Source organism: Triturus cristatus, chromosome 9 (assembly GCF_964204655.1).
Source record: "Triturus cristatus chromosome 9, aTriCri1.1, whole genome shotgun sequence".
Lineage (NCBI taxonomy): Eukaryota > Metazoa > Chordata > Amphibia > Caudata > Salamandridae > Triturus > Triturus cristatus.
The window spans coordinates 339,468,672-339,487,705 of NC_140592.1; the positions used below are offsets into that span (position 1 = coordinate 339,468,672).

Genomic DNA, 19,034 nt, shown 5'->3' on the forward strand with positions numbered 1-19,034 from the left:
TAATCCAGAACACCAACTGCAACCTCGTGCAAATGAAAAATCCCTGATGATGTTGTCGAATTACTAGCTTCCTTGAAACCCACCTCGCACATCTCGGACCCCCTTCCTACTGTGCTTTTCCAAAATCTCAGCCCCATTATCTCGACTGCATGGACCAAAATTATCAACGCTTCCATATCGAGCGGCTCCGTGCTGGCCTCTCTCAAATTTGGCCAAGTACACCACCCTCATCAAAAAAACACCTTAACAACTGCAAACCTTTAACTAAACTCCCCGTCCTTGCAAAAAACATTGAAAAATGTGTGCTGGCACAACTCAACACACACATCAAAAAATACAACCTGCACAACACCTTCGAATCTGGCTTCATGAAAGACTGCAATACCGAGACTGCAAAACTGAACATCACAGACGACCTACACAGATCTGTGGATGATGGCCAGGCCTGCCTCCTGAACCTCTCGGCTGCCTTTGATACTGTCAACCATGACATCCTCCTAAACCCCCTCTCACAGTGTGCTGGCATCAGTGGAACTGTCCTTCAATGATTTGCATCTTTCCTAAGCCAGCGCTCACAGCTAATCAAACTAAACTACTCCACAAAAGCAGCACCAGTCTCATAAGGAGTTCATCAATGGTAAATCCTTCTCCTGCCCTCTACAACCTCTATATGAAACCCCTAGCAACGATCCTGAATTCCAGCCAGCATTGCTTATCACCTGTTTGCAGATGACACCCAACTCTACATCAAAATATCATCAATCAAAGACATCCAACACCTAAACAGCACACTTTCCACGGTGCAATCAGGCTGCCCAACAACCGCCTCAAGCGCATCCCAACAAAACAGAACTCCTCCTCATCCGACCGAAAGGAAAGTCCTTTCTCGTAGACATCTGGCTCGACAGCCTCACTGCACTAAACTGCAAACTATCCATCTCCAACTCTGTCAAATCTATGGGGATTAAACTTGACAAAAATCTGAAAGAGAGCATCAATGCGACATCCAAAAGTGCATTCTACTCTCTGAAGCCCCTTACAAAAATCAAATCCTTCATCACCATAGAAGAGTTAAATTCTGGGGTGCAATCCTTAGTCCTCTACAAGCTAATCTATGGTAACTCAAAGATCACGGACCCTCCGAAAACACACCTTGTGCCCCTGACAGCTACACTCCACGCAGCGGCCAGACAGCTATCGGGGGAGAGTTGCTTTGAGCTCATTACTCCCACTCTCAAGCAACTCAACTGGCTACCAATCGAGGCAAGAAGTATTTTTAAAACTGCTTATTACGCACAAAGCTCTCTACATGGAAAAACCAACCTACCTCGCAAACAAACTATCAATAGCCGGCCAAAAGAGTCCTCTATGAAGCGCGAACAGTCGACTCCTTATTCCGCCCAAATTTAAGAAAGAAAAATCTCGCACCCTCTCCTTCTCCGCAAAAGCTCCCAGAATCTGGAACTTGCTGCCTTAGGTTCTACGTGATAACCCATTATTCCCTCACTTCAGGAAGAAACTTAAACTCCATCTCAAGCAATACCTAAACCCTCCCCCCTCCCCCCTCTCCCCCTAAGCCTTCTGATTGGCCTGGCTCCCCTATACCAAACCCTTCAAATAAATTTGAGCATCGTTACCTCGGGTAAATACTGTGCCTCTACTCTCCTCCACCTCTGTAATACCCTTTCATATCTACCTCAGAACTTGTTGTCCCCGTATCCTACTGTATATATTGTATATATCGTATTCAGCTACCTCAGATCCTTATCGTCTACATATCCTACTGCCGGTTGTATACCTCTTTTACATACTGTCACTATGTATTTTTATTTACTCAATATGTATCGCGTATAATTCGCTTCTGTTATTTCCGCAAAGTGCTCTGATGCCTTTAGGTCTAATTCACGTTATCGCCCACAGATGCCACTGGCTATCGTACACTTCTCATATCTACTAGCACTATGTTTTTTTTATTTACTACATTTGTAAATAATGTACCTGCTATATGTGTACAAAACTTGATAAATGAAATGAATACAAATAAAATACACACATTTCCGCCAATGTACTTCTTTGATTCCGTGCTTCAGCCCCTACTACTCCTGGTCAGAGGGGCATTTGCAGCATTGCTAATGCATCTTAATCCTGACCTCATCTCTAGTCCTTGTAAACACAGAAGAAAGCTCTACAGATGTGTGACCCAGTCTTGAAAGCAGCTCTGGCAGCTTGCATTTGCATTGCCTTTGTTGTTTTAAAGTATTGGGGCCAGATGTACGACGCGCAAAATAGTGCCTCGCAAATTGCGGGTTTTTTTGCGACTCGCAATTTGTGAGGCGCTAATTTGGATGTACACCAGTGTGTATCTCACTGTTTGCGATTCCCGTTGGGGTCGCAAATTGAGAGGCTCATGAATAATAATGAGCCTCTCGCAATTTGTGACCCCATTGGGAATGGCAGTCCCTCCCAGGTATGGTGGCCTGCTGGGCTCAGCAGACCACCATGTCTGGGACTGCTTTTAAATAAAGCTTTTTCTTTTTTTTATGCAGCCCGTTTTCCTTAAAGAAAAACGGGATGCATTTAAAAAAGAAAAGAAATTAATGTTTGTGTTTAGTTCATTTTTTAAGGGCAGGTAGTGGTTCCTGGGACCACTGCCTGCCCTTAAAATATATTTTCCCCTGCATTTGCAAAAGGGAAGGGGGTCCCCTGGGAACCCCTTCCCTTTTGCGAGTGCATTACCACCCTCCTGAAGAGGGTGGTAATTTGCGAGTGTTTTGCGACTGCTTTTGCAGTGGCAAAACATTCATACTTGGGCTTGCGCTCGCTATTAGGAAGGGAACGCCTCTTCCTAATAGTGACTCGCAAAACCTATTTAGCGAGTTGCAAATAAATTGCGACTCGCTAAATAGGCTTTGTACATGGCCCATACTGTTTTTGCACGCGCAAATTGGTTTGCAAATCCATTTGCGCATGCAAAAACGATCGTACATCTGGCCCTCTGTTCCTTCTAGTGGCATGATAGACCATTTTTGAAGTTGCGAAGGTAGTTTGCTTCCTTTTAAAATCTCACACAGCTCTGACATTGAAAATCCCATAATATGCAACACCCCTGACTCCCAGGATCTGGAACTTCTGTGACTTGACCCTACCCCACAGCATGCATGTGAATCTCTCTTCGAATCTTCATTGTAATTCAGACTTGACCAACGATATTCTCGCTGTTCAATAACAGGGACCCACACCTCGTGCTTCATTCTAACTCGCTTCACACCCACAGCACTCAAATGATGTGAGTACTGGGAACCAAATATAGGTCCCTCATTGTAATCTAACCCTGATCAGCATCACTCCTGCAATGCAAGCATTGGGAACCACACTTGGAGCCTTCATTATAATTCAGTCCTGACCCACAACATTTCCTTTGTATTTGATTGTGACTCAGACCTGACCCGCAGCATTCCCGCAAATTACAGGTAGCCATATGTTGGTCCCTCCTTGTAATTCAGGTCTGACGCACGGTATTACAGCTGTACACGAACAGGGACCCACGCTTGGTCCTTCATTATAACTAAGGCTCCCAGTTTTCTGTTTTTACTGATTTTTACAGATAAATACAGAACAGAAAACAATGTGTTTGCTGTCTGTTTATTTTTTGGAGCAGGAAAATACAGAAAATTGTGCTTCTTGTGAGTGACTTTCCATGTTGCCTTTCATGAATTCTCGGCCAAAAATTGAGCTAATAGACATCATAGAGTTAATATAACAGCATAACATTTTCCTAAATACAGGCATTTTTTAAACAAATATTGGTATTTAATGCAAGTATGTACTGGTGGGTGTAGTGTTTTGTTATATTTGGCTTCTTAATTCTCTAAAACATGAGTTATAAAACATGTTTATCAGTTAAATAAATGTGGAAATCTACAATTTTACATCTCCGTTTATTCTCAAAACACAAACTAAATACCAATAAGATGGCCAGAAAATAAATATGGATAAATACAGACGGAAATGTAAAAAACAAACACAAAACCGGGAGCCCTATTTATAACTCGCTCTACTCCCACATCACTCCCATAATACTATTGCTGAGAACCAAATGCGGGTCCTTCAGTGTAGCTTGGCTCCAATCCGCAGCACTAATGAAAAGCAGGGACTGGGAGCTGCAACAGGGCCCAGGTATTTGGAAAATGTCTACAATTCTCTTTTTAAATTAGTAGTAGTGTACACTGTGTGTGGAATTCCTCTCGTATGCCAAAAAGCGAGAGCGACTCTTTGAACTGCCTTCGGAAAGGGCTAACGCAAGTTCCAGAACCACTGGTTGACTCCTTTTTCCCTTCTCCCTAGGATCATCCATGAAGACGGATACTCGGAGGATGAGTGCCAGCAGTACAAGGCCGTGGTGTACAGCAACACTATCCAGTCCATCATGGCCATCATCAAAGCCATGGGCAACCTGAAGGTGGACTTCGGAGACGCAGCCAGAGCAGTATGTGCCTTTTTTGTTGCTTTTCTGGATTGCTTGCATTTGTGAGGTTTTTGTCTCAAATATGGAAAAAGGATTATCAGCTTCAAATGGAATATGAAATGGAAAAATGTTTCACAGGGTAACAGAGCTGCTTTTATCTATGGCGTAGGCCTACAAAGACCAAGCACTAGAGATGACAGACACTAACATTGTAGCCAGAATCCAATGCACCATCCAGCCCTGGAAGTGATAGACACTGTGTCTGTGCCAGGGACCCATGGGGATCCATCAGTTGCTCCAGGTGAAAGGCTCTGCATGTCTTATAAAATGTCCTAAATCGTTCAGCGTTGGAGATAAAAGCTTATGTATCTGTCTTTTACTGGGAACTATATAGCTCAGGAGGTGGCAAGCAAGCTACGTATCGCTGTGCCGCTAAAACCCTTTAGAGGTGAAGTTCTCTGTACCCCTGTGTCAGCCTTCTAAACAACTCACTCTTAGAGATGAAGATTGTGGTCCCCCTGCATTAGTGCACTGGTGATGGAAGCATTTTGCAGTATTTTTATAGTACAAACCTGGTCCAGGGGTATTAGTGGTTCATAAGAGAACCAGACGTAACAACGCTTTTTGATTGCACTAAAATTATCAGTATAATATACTTTTTTTTTTTTTTTTTTTTTTTTATTGAGTTTTAATAGCCTGTAATCAAAACATACAGTAGTAACTTGTAAACAGAAATACAGGTCATGGCACAACAACATCCTTCATCCAGCATGCAATAACATGTCATTGTACTGAGGTTTCCTCATGTCCGGCCTTGTCTTGCAATAATAAAATTTACATAGGTTGGTGCGATTGTAGATATTGAACTAAGTATGACCAGTAGTCCCTGGGTTTGGACCCTGTGGGTAACTCCTCCTCGTACGTTTGCAGCGTGTCCTTGCAATATGTCAAGTCCTGAAGCCAGTGTCTGACCCTGGGCACCATACGTCCACCCCAACACAGCGACACCCGCCTCTTAGCAATTAGGAGTGCGATCAGGCAGTATTTACGTTTGTTAGCCCTGATTCCAGGCAGAAGGCCCAGTAGGCAAGTGCGAGCCGTGCATTCGATACGCGTGCCCACCATGTCCCCCAGCACCTGCACCACCCTCTGCCAGTAGTCAGCCACCGCTCCACAGTGCCACGCCAAATGCATGAAGTCCGCCGGTTCCCCCCCGCAGCGCTGACATTTAGCGTCGTCCCTCAGTCCATATTTATAGAGCCGTGCAGGGGTATAGTAAGTCTGATGGAGGTATTTATAATGCAGCATGCGCAGGTTCCCATTTGGTGTTAGCATCCCAGTAATTGCACAGGCCACCCCCCAGTCCTCCTCTGACAGGGGATTCGGCAGGCCACCATTCCAACGTTCCAGCGCCTTGTGTGTCGTGTCGGAAATATCTGTCTGCAGTGCTGTGTATAGTCTGGACACCAGTTTCGTGGCAGTAGGGGTTGTGATCAGCAATTGCAAGGCGGTCAAGGGGGGCGGTTCCGTAGGGTACCCCGGGTACAACTTCTGCATCGCCCTCTGTAGCCTATAGTATGTGAATTTAAACAGTAAAGTTTGGTTGCTAATGTATGTCAGTTCCTCGTGTGTCTTAAAAGTACCACCTTCATACAGATCCCCCATGGTGGTCAGGCCAACCTGCCGGAGTAAATCCATGCCCACCTTCTCCTGGGTGACCGAGAGTTCAGGGTGATGCTGCAGCGGTAAAACCGGCACATACAGAGGCAGCCTGTGCGCCTTCTCTCCCATGGTGTGCCAGGCTCTGTTAGTCGTGTCTATCGTGTTTATGTCCCGATTGTGCAATGGAGGTCGTTTGTGCGTTATGATAGCATTCAGCGGGACAGGGTGTGCATCCCCTTCCTCAATAGCAGCATGTGTCAGGAATGGGACTGGGTGATACCAGTAATGCGCATATTGCGCTTGCGCGCAAAGGTAATAGAGCAGAAAGTCCGGGACCCTAAATCCCCCCTAGGCGTATGGTAATGCAAGGGAACGCAATTCTATCCTCGCGTGCTTTCCCCCCCATATAAGCCGGAGGACCATGGCTGAAATTCTACGGAACATCTCCGCCGGAGGCTTAATCGGAATGTTGTTAAACAGGTACAGTAGCTTAGGGAGAGCGACCATTTTGACTATAGCTATGCGATCAGCCAGCGACAGTGGCAGCTGGATCCATCGCCCTATTTTACCTTCTAGAGTCTCAATCGCCCGTCCATAGTTTGTGCGTATCACCACCTCCGGATCTCGGTGGTACCAGACCCCTAAATATCTCACAGGGTCTGACTGCCATTCCAGCGGAAAATCCACTGGACAGGGATCCGTGGTATCTGTCAACGGTAGAATCACCGATTTGGACCAATTGATAGTGAGACCAGAGTGCTGGCCGAACTTTATAAATTCCCGCAGTAGTGGGCTTAGGTTCACTTCCGGATCGCGCACATACAGCGTCATGTCATCGGCATAAAGCGAGATATGTAGCGGCCTCTGCGGAAACTGAAGCGCCGAGTAATGGTGTTTTTGTCTAATTTTGCAAGCCAACGGCTCTAGCGCCAGCGCGAATAGCAGTGGAGACAACGGGCAGCCTTGCCGCGTGCCTCTCGCAATTTTGATCGGGTCAGAAACATATCCATTAACCTTTATCCGCGCCGTCGGCTCTGTGTACAGTAACGCCACCCCTTTCAGGAAAAGCGGGGGAAAACCCATACGCTGCAGTATGGTGTATAGATAGGGCCACTCGATAGAATCAAAAGCTTTGGCAGCATCTAGCAACACCGCCGCCGCCTTCGTGGTAGGGAGCAGATAGTGTGATAATGCAAAGAGTGTCCGAGTGTTATGCGTAGTAGATCTAGACGGGATAAACCCTGATTGATCCGGTAAAATCAATCTAGGCATTAGCGGCTGTAGCCGATTTGCGAGAAGTTTCGCCAGGATCTTGGTGTCCACATTAATAAGGGACAGCGGCCTATACGACTCGCATTGCTCCGGGTCTTTGTTTGGTTTCAAAAGTGCGATCAGCATGGCCTCGCGCAACGTAGGCGGTAGCCTCTGTTTGTCATGGGCATCACCATACATTTCAACTAGATGCGGCGCCAGTTGGTCTACGAACGCCTTATAAAATTCACAAGTGAACCCATCTGGGCCCGGGGCTTTCCCATTGGGCAGGGATTTGATCACCTCTGTCACCTCCTCCACAGTGACCGGAAGCGACAAATATTCCCGCTGTCTATCCGACATCCATGCTATTGCTATGTCCTCTAAATATTCCCCAATAACCTCTGGTGGCTCCGTAGGGCGTGAGGTGTATAGTGCTGCATAGGTGGCCATAAACTCCCCCAGTATGCTCTGTATGTCGTGTTTTAGTGACTCCGTGTGGTCCCTCACCGCCTGCACAGTGTATGGCCGAAATCCCGAACAGATCTTAGCGGCCAGGCACCTACCAGGTCTACCGCCCTCGCCATACGTTCGTGCGTTCGTGCGTTTAGTTATGTATTTCAGTTCATCTTCAGCATAGGATTGATACTCTGATAGCACTACCCTGATGTCCCCTAGTATCGCCACGTTGCGTGTCCGCTCATATTCCGACTCCAGCTCCCACAGTCTGTCCTCGCGCCGACTCAGCTGGCGCCTAATGTCTTTGAGGATGCCCGCAGTTGTGCTCAAGCACACCCCCCGGATGGTAGCCTTAAAAGCCTCCCACAGAAGCCCCGGATCATCTACCACAGGAGTGTTGATGTCGAAGTATTCCTTGATGGCCTGGTGTATGGTGTCTGTATAAACTGAATCTAGCAGCGCCCTTGCATTAAATCGGCAGCTGTAAGGTGGCGGTGTGTAGTGCGGGATCTGTAAGGACAGCAGTACTGGGCTATGGTCCGATAGCGTTCTGGGGAGGTGAGTGATGGAGCTCGTCCACAACAGCGTCTCGGGCGAACCCACCCAGTAATCGAGCCGCGACCAACTGCCATGCGCTGCCGAAACGTGTGTGGCCTCCCGGATCCCCGCGTGTCTGGCCCTCCAAATATCTGTTAAGTGTCTGTCTGCCAGCACATCCCCTAGCTTACCCAGCGCCTTCTTGTGCGGTTCCGTTGATCCCTCTGATCTATCAAACTGGTCATTGAGTGCAAGATTAAAATCGCCCCCCCATAGCACAGGGATGTCTGGGAGTTCACCCAGTGTGCGCCATATTGTGTGGTAAAAGTCAGGGTCGTCCACATTCGGGCCATATGTGTTCAGCAATGCTAGCCGCCGCCCCCGCAGTACCCCCGTTACGAGAACAACCCTCCCTGCATCATCCGTGGTCGTGTCCACCACCCTGAATTGCACCCCCTTTTTAATCAGGATCATGACTCCCCTGGAATAGGATGAGTAGGAAGAACTTTTTATGACCTCTGCCCATCTTGTCCCTACTTGACTTGAGGAGGTCGGTGCAATATGCGTTTCCTGTAATAGGGCAACATCGACGTGGTGCCTGTCTAGATATTCAAATATCTGCCTTATCTTTCTGGGGTTGTTAAGGCCTCTCACATTCCAGGTCAACATATTTAAGGGTGCATTACGCTCTTTTACCATAGCCATCGGATATAGTGCGAATGCCAAATACCGGCACGGCAACACTGCAGCACATAGCAATCAACGGTAATCCGTCCCAAACTAATATACAGCCTTATGCAATACTGGAATTCAGCCATGTTTCTCATGCACCATAACCTGTGTAACACTTCCCAACATTTAGAAGCCCTCCCCCCTCCCACTTCAGCAACCCAACCATGCCAAAGCCGTACCCCGCCCTTACATAACAACATATTTCAACTTAGTATGGGGAGCACCCGCTGTGGGGATCCACCGAGAGCTCACCACTTCATCCATGTAAATGGATGTGACCTGGCAATCAATTATTCAAGCCTGGCATCGCATACGTCGCTTCAAATGTCCGTTTATCACATCGTGGACTGCGGTACTCTCAACATGCTCATGCCACGAGTTAGTCACCTGTATGTACTCTCTCTAGGCCAGCCAGTACACCGTCCCCCTGTGAATTGAATGATAGGTCACCGTTGCCCACCGCCCCACCCATGAGGGCCAATCCACAGCCGGCCCCGCATGGTGAGTCAAGGGCGTAGTACAGACAGCCGGACAAGCCAGCAGCATGTTCTAACAAATCATTCATCCTCCGCTCCCACCTGGTTCGTATAGAACAGACCTTCCCATTGTAACTTGCACAACACAGTGGTCCATGTTCGGAGGGCCCGACTCAGCCCGCACCTCCACCACTATGTGCCTCAGTGTCAATGCACTTCGACCATGTCCGGCCGTCGCTGAGTCTTATCAGGAGCCAGCGGAGCAGTCCCACACAAAAGGATATGCATAGTTCTTACCAGTTCTGAACCATCATTCCGCAACCGGCATCTCAACCCAGATCCGCGTCCATGTCCACCTCCTGTCGCTGCTCTACCTGTCGTCGCTCCCTCCTCTTTCCTCCGAGCTTCTTGAGAAACTCCTGCGCCGCTCTCGGTGTCTGCAGGATCGTCTGGCAGCCATCCTGCGTCACGCGGAGTCTTGCCGGATAGAGCATGGCATAGTCAATATTCAACTCCCGTAGCTTCTTCTTTGCTGGGTTGAATTCTTTGCGCGCCATTTGAACTGCCATTGTGAAGTATGGGAAGAACTCCAGTGTGTTGCCTTGGTAGGTGATTTTCCGTTTCTCTCGTGCCAACCTCAGGATTGTATCACGATCTCGGTAGTTCAGAATCCGGGCGACAATCACCCGGGGGGTCGCCCCCGGCTTCGGACGCGGGCAAGGGTCCTGTGGGCGCGCTCCACAACGAAAATAGCTGAGAGGTGCTCCACTCCGAACACGTTGCGAATCAGCTCCTCGACATATGTCTCCATTTTCCCTGTGTTGGTGGATTCTGGGATGCCCGCGACGCGGATGTTGTTGCGCCTTGAGCGCGCTTCCAAATCCTCTGCCTTGTTGCGGATAACGTCCAGCAGCTTCTCCATCTCAGTGCATTGCTGTTTCGTGCCATGCGCCTCGTCCTCCACCGCAGATATGCGTGACTCTGCTTCCTCTAAACGCTGCCCATGGCCATCTAGTTTGGCCGACATGTTGTCCACTCGCAGTGTTATGGTGTCCAGTTTCCCGTTAATGTCCTGCAGACTACGCTGTATGGCCAGCAGCACTCCCTCCATTCCCGCAGGTGCTTCCGCAGGCAGCCCCTGCGCCGGCATCGTCGCCGCCGTCAGTTCCTTCGTGGGTCTTTTGGCATCAAATGGTAATTTGGACTGTGTTTTGTCCGGCTTCCCCATCGTGATGTCGCGCGGGTGTCTCTTCTTGTAGTAGCCGCGAGGAAATGCCAGGAACCCAATAGACCAGGAGGCAGTCTCCCCGCAGCAGAATCGTCCCCCGTGGGTGCAGCCGGACCAATGATCCAATCCAGTCCCGCCGGTTCTCAGGGGTCAGAAGAGCTCTGTATGGTAACTTCAGGCGCACCGGCAGTCCGTCCACACGTGCGCACCCTACGTGTCCAGAGGCGCACCGCAGTCACCCCGGCTCGCCAGCTTTATCGTACCTGTTGGGCGCCCTGTGCTGTGTCAAAACGCCTGGATGCAGGGGGGCATGTATGGGGTGGCCTCCACCAGGGCGAGTTAGTCGCTCATCGAGCCCCGCATTTTCGCAGTATCTCCCCCGCAGGTCGCCCTTTGCAGAGCACGGTGTGTTCGCCGTTGTACCAGTGCAGCCTCCAGCCTTCAGCCGCCCCCTACGATCTTGCTTGAGGGATGCAACCGTGACCGGCCCCAGCTCTCAGCTAATACCCCGTGGGTCCTCATCTGGGGCAGTCACCGCGCTTAGGTGCGAGTGTGCTGCGCCTAGACCGCAGCGCCTCCATGTCTGACCGGGCAGTCGTCGCCAGGCGTGTGGACGTGTTCCCCCTCCGCGCCCGCATACCTCAAAGCCGGGCGGGAGTGCAGTGTCCGGGTCCGTACTCGTGCCGTTCTCTGCCCCTCCTCAGACCGCTGAAGCGCTCATTGCCTCCGCTCTGGTCGGCCGTGGACAGCCGCTGTCCTCCACTACGCCTCTGGGAGATAACCACCGCAGGGCGCCGCCATCTTAGGTACGCCAGTCCGCGCGGCCGTCCCCCGGAGCAGAGATGCCGTTTCCCAGGCAAACGTACGCTGGTGGCCTTCCTTCGGCCGCTACATTCGGAGCTCCGTACCTTCGACTTCAGTTTCTGTCGGCGGAATGCCGATGCGAGCCCGCCATCACGCTTTGGTAGCCGTTAGTTGAGCCTGGTCGGCGGAGCTGTCTCACGAGGCAGCCATTCCGCTGTGGGCTCTCTAGCGCCCCCCATCAGTATAATATACTTATTGAGTCTTTTAGCCAGTCCCCTTTCATCCATTATAAAGTCATTCACATTGTATTTCCTCCCAGTACGACATAGGGCAATGTGTCAGCCCACTTCAGCCTTCGTCTAACTTCACTTTGATCGATGACTTTCTGCACTTTCACATTTACAACCCTACACAGTGTAATCCCCCTAAGGGTCTAGGACTACAATGTCGGTGTGTGCTGTTTGAGACCAAAAACATTTTGCTTTTAGCCATTTTTTCTTTTTACATTAGTTAGTTTCGCAGCTGCCTGACAAAGTTTTGCAAACATCAGGAAATAACAAGCACTAACAAAGCCTAAAGGCTAGCAGTCAATCCCAGACCTATTGGCTTTGCCAATGTCTGTTTCTTTTAGGCAGGGAGAGATTAAGTGATTCACCCAGAACCACAGGCAGTTGAACCAAAGCCTAGAATCAAACCTAGTACACCAGTTCCTGTATCGGCAGCTCTAACCCTTATGCCACATCTCCTAACAGCTGATACTGTGTGAATCCCCTAGGCTATATTTTGTGCCAGTTCTGAGCTTATTACTCCTAAAGGTGAAACAAAATAATATCCACAAATGCCATCTGCTCCCTAAGGTGGCGCCCTGCATTCCTGAGCGGTTACCCCAAAAGGTTGAGCATGCCTCCATACCTGGGTGTGAGCTATAAAATCCAAGCTGTTCAGCCAACAATGGGGTCAAGGGATTATACTGAAGTAGAGCCTAACCCTCCTGTGGATATCTGTATCAATACCAGCCCACTGATGCCTAACCAACAACCCAGCCCTTGCAGTTGTCTAGCTCTTGCGGGAAACAGCCTTTACCACGAAGCATTTTCTCCGCGTTACCTCGTAAACGTCTTCACAACGCGTATTGCTTCAACGACATCTTTACCACGCAAGCAACGTCATCACGGAACAACGTCTTCCTCATCCGAAAAAAAAGCGCCAGTCCTTCTTGAGTGTCGGCGAAGACCTAAGAAAAAGAAGAAAAAAAAGAAGAAAGGGGGCTTGGGGGGGTCTCCCCCCCCCCCCCCCCCAAAAAGAAAAAGCGGGGTAAAGGAAAAATCGAGGTAAAGGCAATGCGAAGAAAAAACATTCTGTTGTAACGCATGCGTGGTAAAGGCATGCGTTGCAACGGAATGCGTAGTAACGACATATATTCGCTGTTGCTAAGTGTAGGAGGCTGCTGTGGATGGATCTGACCCAAGCCCATCACACCCTATAACCCTTCAACAGAGGAGTGAGGCAGTCACTTTGCAAGATGAGAAACCATGCATGGAGCCACTTGACCCAAGAGGCTATGTAGCGCCTGTACTTATTCCATGAGCCTTTGAGCCCAGGGGATCAACGCCTCATCCTTTCTCCATCCTTGAGAGGTCCATTCTTCGAGATAAGTCTCTGTTGCAGTTCTTTACAACTCTATCCTGGGTATCCCTTGAGCCCATGCTGCTTTAAGTATCATTCTGTGAATCCCAAAGCCCGCTTAACGAACTTGTCATATCACAGTTGGCTTGTTTATTCTCTCTTATTAGTTTTTGTGCGATAATACGTTTTACAACCGATTAAGCGTTAAATGCAACATTCTCTTGTGTCCTCATATAGTGAAAGTGATCTTATTAGTGCCTGAATTACAATTAAGCGTGTCATCATAGAATACTGTTAGACCTTTGTGCTGAAAGTCTTACATGTAATTAGATGCACTGCTTCAATTATAATGTTGTAAGTTACATAAGCAAACTATTAGTGCTACTCTCCCATCTTCGCGCTCTCTCCCATTCATAAGATGTGGTTGCTGGAGCCTCCTCATGGTGAGGTCAGAATCTACTTACAAAAGCTGTTCAACAGAGCAGCAAGTGCATGTCGTCTGGTAGCACACCCCTTCATCTCCAAGCAGTTCACAACTTCCCTCGTTTCTGATCATCAGTGTGAGGGGGAACCTGCTGTCATACTCTGCAACTTCCTACGCTAGTTCACTGGCTTGTTTTCTCACTCTAGTCTTTCCTTCCTTCAGCCCGCGTAATTTATGCTGCTTGTTTTTAAGCCGTGTGCATCACATCACTGGCTGTTTGCAGCACCTGACCTACATAACCTATGTCGCTTCTATTTTAGGAGTAGTCATTTGCCGCCTAACTGTGCTCTGCCTGCGATCACTGGTTCGAGTATGGGGATTGGAAACAAGGCGCCATAGAGAGAACCCTTTTTTGTCAGTAACTCAGCATGGCACCCCATCCAGGGGCCCTTCCGCTTACCCTGTTGTTGTCACTCTTTGATCCTGCTCAGTCCTAACCCAAGCGAGAGTGAGATTACCTAATCACACATCTACATTTACCAGGTACATGAAAACATGTTTCAACTGGATCTGGTTGCCATTGTCAAGAATGGGTGTCAAATGCCCGGTACCAGAGGAACAATTGAAGTGGTGAAACCTGGAGGGGCCAAACTTTGGCCTGCACCAAAGACTCGGTTGCATCATCAGCTGGAGAGACCACTACTTTTCTGAGAACAGAACTCTGAATACCTGTTATACCTTCTATTTGAACCCATATTTCCTTCTGGTTGTGGTCATACTGACATGTTATCCCAAAAGGTTGAGCATGCCTGGGTGTGAGCCAGAGAATCAAAGCTGCTTTGCTAACTCTCAGGTGTTGGGGAATTGCACTAAAGTAGAGCCTACTCCTCCTGTGGACGGGATCTGCAGCACTTCCCGTCTGATGAGGTATAATCAACCCTCTCTTCTCCTCCCCCTCTCTATTGTAGTTGTTTAGCTCGTGCTCACTGTATAAAGCTTCTGAGAACGACCAAGAAACCTTGTTGCAAGAGGAAGTGAAGGAGCCCTCCTCCAGTCAATTCTCAGGCAAGTAGTTTGTGGGAGCTTGCTCTGACGCCACTGTGCACCCTATCCAGGAGGATTCAAAATGTCCTCCTTACTGCCACACTTGGTCTTTGGAGAACAAGAGTTGATGCCAGAAACTCTTGTACATTTCCAAGTGTAGGGACCGTCTGAGTCACAGCCAGTACCAGTGGTCTGTCTCCTCCGGGAGAATTTTCTCTTGGCTGTCCCCATTTAATACAATCAGGACTTGGTTGGTGAATGGGGTTTACATCTCTGACCTATTGAATTATAATTGGCTTGATCTTCAGAGTTCTCTGTTCACTTGCCCAGTTCTAACCTCAGGACTTACCAACATGCTGCATGACACTTACATCCTTATAACCTTCCTTCAGTATCATTGGAGATACCTCCACCAGAGGCAAATTGTGGGTGTGGATAGCTAGAGAGGGGGCAACCTGAGTATGAGCTCCATCAAGAAGTATTTGGTTCCATAATCAAGACTTGAGCGGGCCATCCATTTAAGCTTTCACTAACTCTCACATCCCTGGCCTACATTTTCAAGAAGCGTGCCTCCCAGATGGAGAGAGAGGGTTTGGGTTCATACAGCTATGGAAAGATGTTCATTTGAGGATTCTTGTAAACCTTTCTTCTGACCCTTCCAATTCTGGAAGTCCTCCAGAAAACCAGGGAGCATCCTGTTATTTTTTAAGGCTCGCCTTACCAAGCATAATTCTCTGACCTCTTAAACCTTTTAGAGACGATGCACCTGGGGTGCCAACAGGAGGAGTTATCTTATCAGTGAAAGTGGAAAGCTTTATACCCCCTTCCGGACTAGCGCTCAGCTTGAGTGCCTGGTATCTGAGCGGATTTTTGCTCATGTTGGACACTTTTTATCGATCTTTGATCTCCTTGCTCCAGCCAGGAAGTCCTACACAAGAGCACAGCATAGGTGTCGAATGATATTGACGCAGTCAGCGGATCATGGCATGCCCTTTTTCTAGACTTCTTGCGGAATCATGTGTCAGGTAGACTTCTTTAAAAGCCTACCTGGTCGCCATCTAGACCTTCAGGGGCCACCAGAAGTTCTTACATGGTTATCAGTCTAGATCTTGCTGATCTGCTGCACTTCCATTTGGTTAGGTTTCCCTTTATAACTCATTATCTGAATTCTGTTCTGACCAACCCCATACAGATGTCTTCAATACAGAGGCCTCCTCATAACTGAAGCTTCCCTTTTGGAAAATTTCCTAACCAATTCCTGTATATTCAGCAGGATGTATAAGAAAATTTCAAGCTGTAATATGGCTCTGGACCTAGAACTATATTCCATCAGGACCAAGGGGTTCTTACTTGCCGTCCCACATTTGTCAGAAGAGATTTTGTTTCGCACTTCTCTAATAATAAATTCTTCAATTCTTGATGTAGCTCTAAGTACCTGCAGCCAGCTGCTCTTAACATTGGTTGGCAGCATCTGATAAGGGGACGGGAGTGGGGTCTCTGAATATACAGTGTTTCAAAGGTTCTTATTCATTATCTGCTTTTCCAGTTTGATAGTAGGGCCGGGCCTTGTACCTTGAAATAGATTAACAGACTTCAGTTAGAGTGATCCCCAGTTACATTTTAGAGAGGGGCTGGCCTCTACAGAGAATGAAGATAATTTTCACAGAACTTGAGCCCCAAACTACTTTTTGAATGCCATCATTGCCTTCTGTAAAATATCTTCAGAATTATGAGTAAGGTATTGGTGCCAGCATGTAGAAATCTTGTAAGATTTAACACTCTATATGGGACTTTTCTGACAATTGAAAAAATTGGAAGTAAACACAGTGGTGTATGTTTACACTAAATGTTTCTAACACCAAACACAAGGAAATTCCAAAAATATATATTCTTATTTCAGTTTTTTATGTCAAGAAGCTTCCTGGAATGTTCTTGGACCCTGGAGTCCAATTTCTGTTATGCGATCACCTTCTCTTCGCTGACTGGGCAAAACATATTTCATCAAAATACGTTCTGGTTGTTTACCAAATTCAGTAAGCCTGTAATTAAACTTTTACCAGGGAGTCCCATGATAGTCCAATCATTCAGCTCACTCAATCAAAGGGTTTGTAAAGAATGGCACTGAACCGTGAGTGTCTCTAGGCACTGGTGGGGGGGGGGGGGGGTAGAGGGGGTGGCTGCTGATCCGTCTGTGCACTGGGGTTCAATCGAAGAGCCAGGTCTTGAGCTCCTTCTGGAATTGGGTCAGCGATGGGCATTGTCTGATGTGGAGAGGAAAGGTGTTCCAGGTCATGGCAGCGAGGTAGAAGATGGATGTTCCTCCAGTTCTAGTCTTGTGGATCTGAGGGACGGTGGCCAGGCCAGCTGGGCGGAGCGGAGGTGTCTGGTGGGGACGTGGAATGGGAGGCGGTGGTTCAGGTATGCTGGCTGTGCGTCGTGGAGGGCTTTGTAGCCATGTGTGAGGAGCTTGAAAGTGGATCTTTTGTTGGCTGGGAGCCAGTGGAGTTCTCAAAGGTGTTCGGTGATATGGCTACGGCGGGGATCTCGAGGACCAGTCTGGCTGTGGCATTTTGAACATTCTGTAGTTTCCTGAGGAGTTTCTGGGTGACGGCGGCGTAGAGTGTATTGCCGTAGTCGAGTCTGCTGCTGAGTGCGTGGGTGACAACGAAGGAAGGTACGCAGTTCCCCAAAGGAGATAGAGCAACATGAGTAGAAACAAGGAGGAGGGGAATCCTCCTTAACGGAACTAGAGTCCTCACACACCCAGCAAGCTAGGTGTCATGCTTCATTATATGACCGTTTTTCTGGATTCGGTGGGGATCCACCTGAATGTCTTTCGGAGCGAGTGAACCGTGTGGAAGCATGATGAGGATATGTGTTGATTTGATGGTTCAATGTGAGCAAGGAGTTCAGTATGATGCCGAGGTTTCGTGCGTGGTCCGTGGGGGTGGACGGGCTTCTCAATGTATAAGGCCACCAGGAGTCGTCCAAAGCTGAGGGGGTAGGTCTCAGGATGAGGGCTTTGGTCTTGTCCGAGTTGAGTTTGAGGCAACTGTTTTTATCCAGGTGACAAGGGCCCTCATTCCACTGTGGAAGTTGTTTAAAGGCGGTTTGTAGGTTCGTTGGTGAGGGAGAGGATCAGTTTGATGTCGTTGACTTAGGAGACTATGTTGAGTCAGTAGTTCCTGACGATAGCCCTGAGAAGGTGGGGCTCAGGAAGGAGCCCTGGGGTACTCCGCAGCTGATCTTAGTGGGTTTGGAGAGGAACAGAGGTAGTCTGACTCGCTGCGTTTGACCGGTGAAGGAGTGGATCCAGTCCAGGGCCTTGCCATGAATGCCGGCATCATGGAGTGTCGTGATTAGGGTGCGGTGGGAGACGGTGTCGAAGGCTCCTCTATATCTGCATAAATATGCTCCTGTTTGTCCCGCTTCCATTAAAATTGCTCCCGGAGCCATATTCTCTATGATAGTGTTTGCTAGCTGCTGTATGGCCGGTTTAGGAATTGACTTCTGGGCAAATGGGAACCCGGTGTAGTTAACTTCTCCAACTCTAAGTTAGCTTTTTGCCCTAATCCACACACCAATTATATCATGAAAGTTAAACCTAGTTTGTGAATGTGCGTCCTTAAGTTATTTAATCAAAAGACATTTATATTTTACTCCAACTGAGCAAGTCAGTAGAAGAAGACCCTTCTGCATGTTCGCTTGTTCCCAAGATACTTAGCAGCCATCCAAAATCATGCTAGTTAATCTATCAGTCTGAAGCTACACTGACCTTGATGCGTAATCGTTCTAAGCAACTTGGAAGCCAGATCCTTGTTGTATGTTTTCACATTGAAGAGTGATGTTGATGGTAGAATGTACTTTTTTTGGGGTTTGCCATTCTTGGGTTTACTGTGATTAGTAGCTGTCTCTCGACCTAAGCCAATCAGCCCTTCCTTCAATGTTGTGCATCTTTTATAACTTCTAAGATGCACTCTCTCTCGTTCCCTCATTCATTGCTCTCATTTTTTAAAGAATTTTGTCACTAGCGCATTTATTTAATCTAGAGGTTTACCATTGTGCATCAGCCAGTGTTTCATTTTTAATAGTAAATAAATAGTAAATAAGAAGTACGTGCAGGTTCCCCAAGTGTTTCGTAGAAGCCTGCTACCGAATGCCAGATTTGCCTAATACCAACATCACCTCTTCTTGACCCCACCTCATCCCCCTTTCTACCAATACCCTACACATTCTGCCTCTTTATCTCACTATTACACCTTCCTTTTTTATCCGTACTTAGTCCCTGTGTCCCATCTTTCCGCTTTCTCCTTCTTTCGTCCTTTA

The 19,034-nt window shown here is 48.1% G+C and overlaps 1 protein-coding gene across 1 annotated transcript in view; it reads left to right on the forward strand.

Annotated features, from left to right (window-relative positions):
* Positions 1 to 19,034, forward strand: part of GNAI2 (G protein subunit alpha i2) — a 462,902-nt gene that overhangs the window by 264,480 nt on the left and 179,388 nt on the right. The window contains exon 3 of the mRNA XM_085625085.1: positions 4,345 to 4,486. Within this exon, the coding sequence (XP_085481211.1) occupies positions 4,345 to 4,486 (142 nt within the window). The remainder of the gene's footprint in view (positions 1 to 4,344; positions 4,487 to 19,034) is intronic.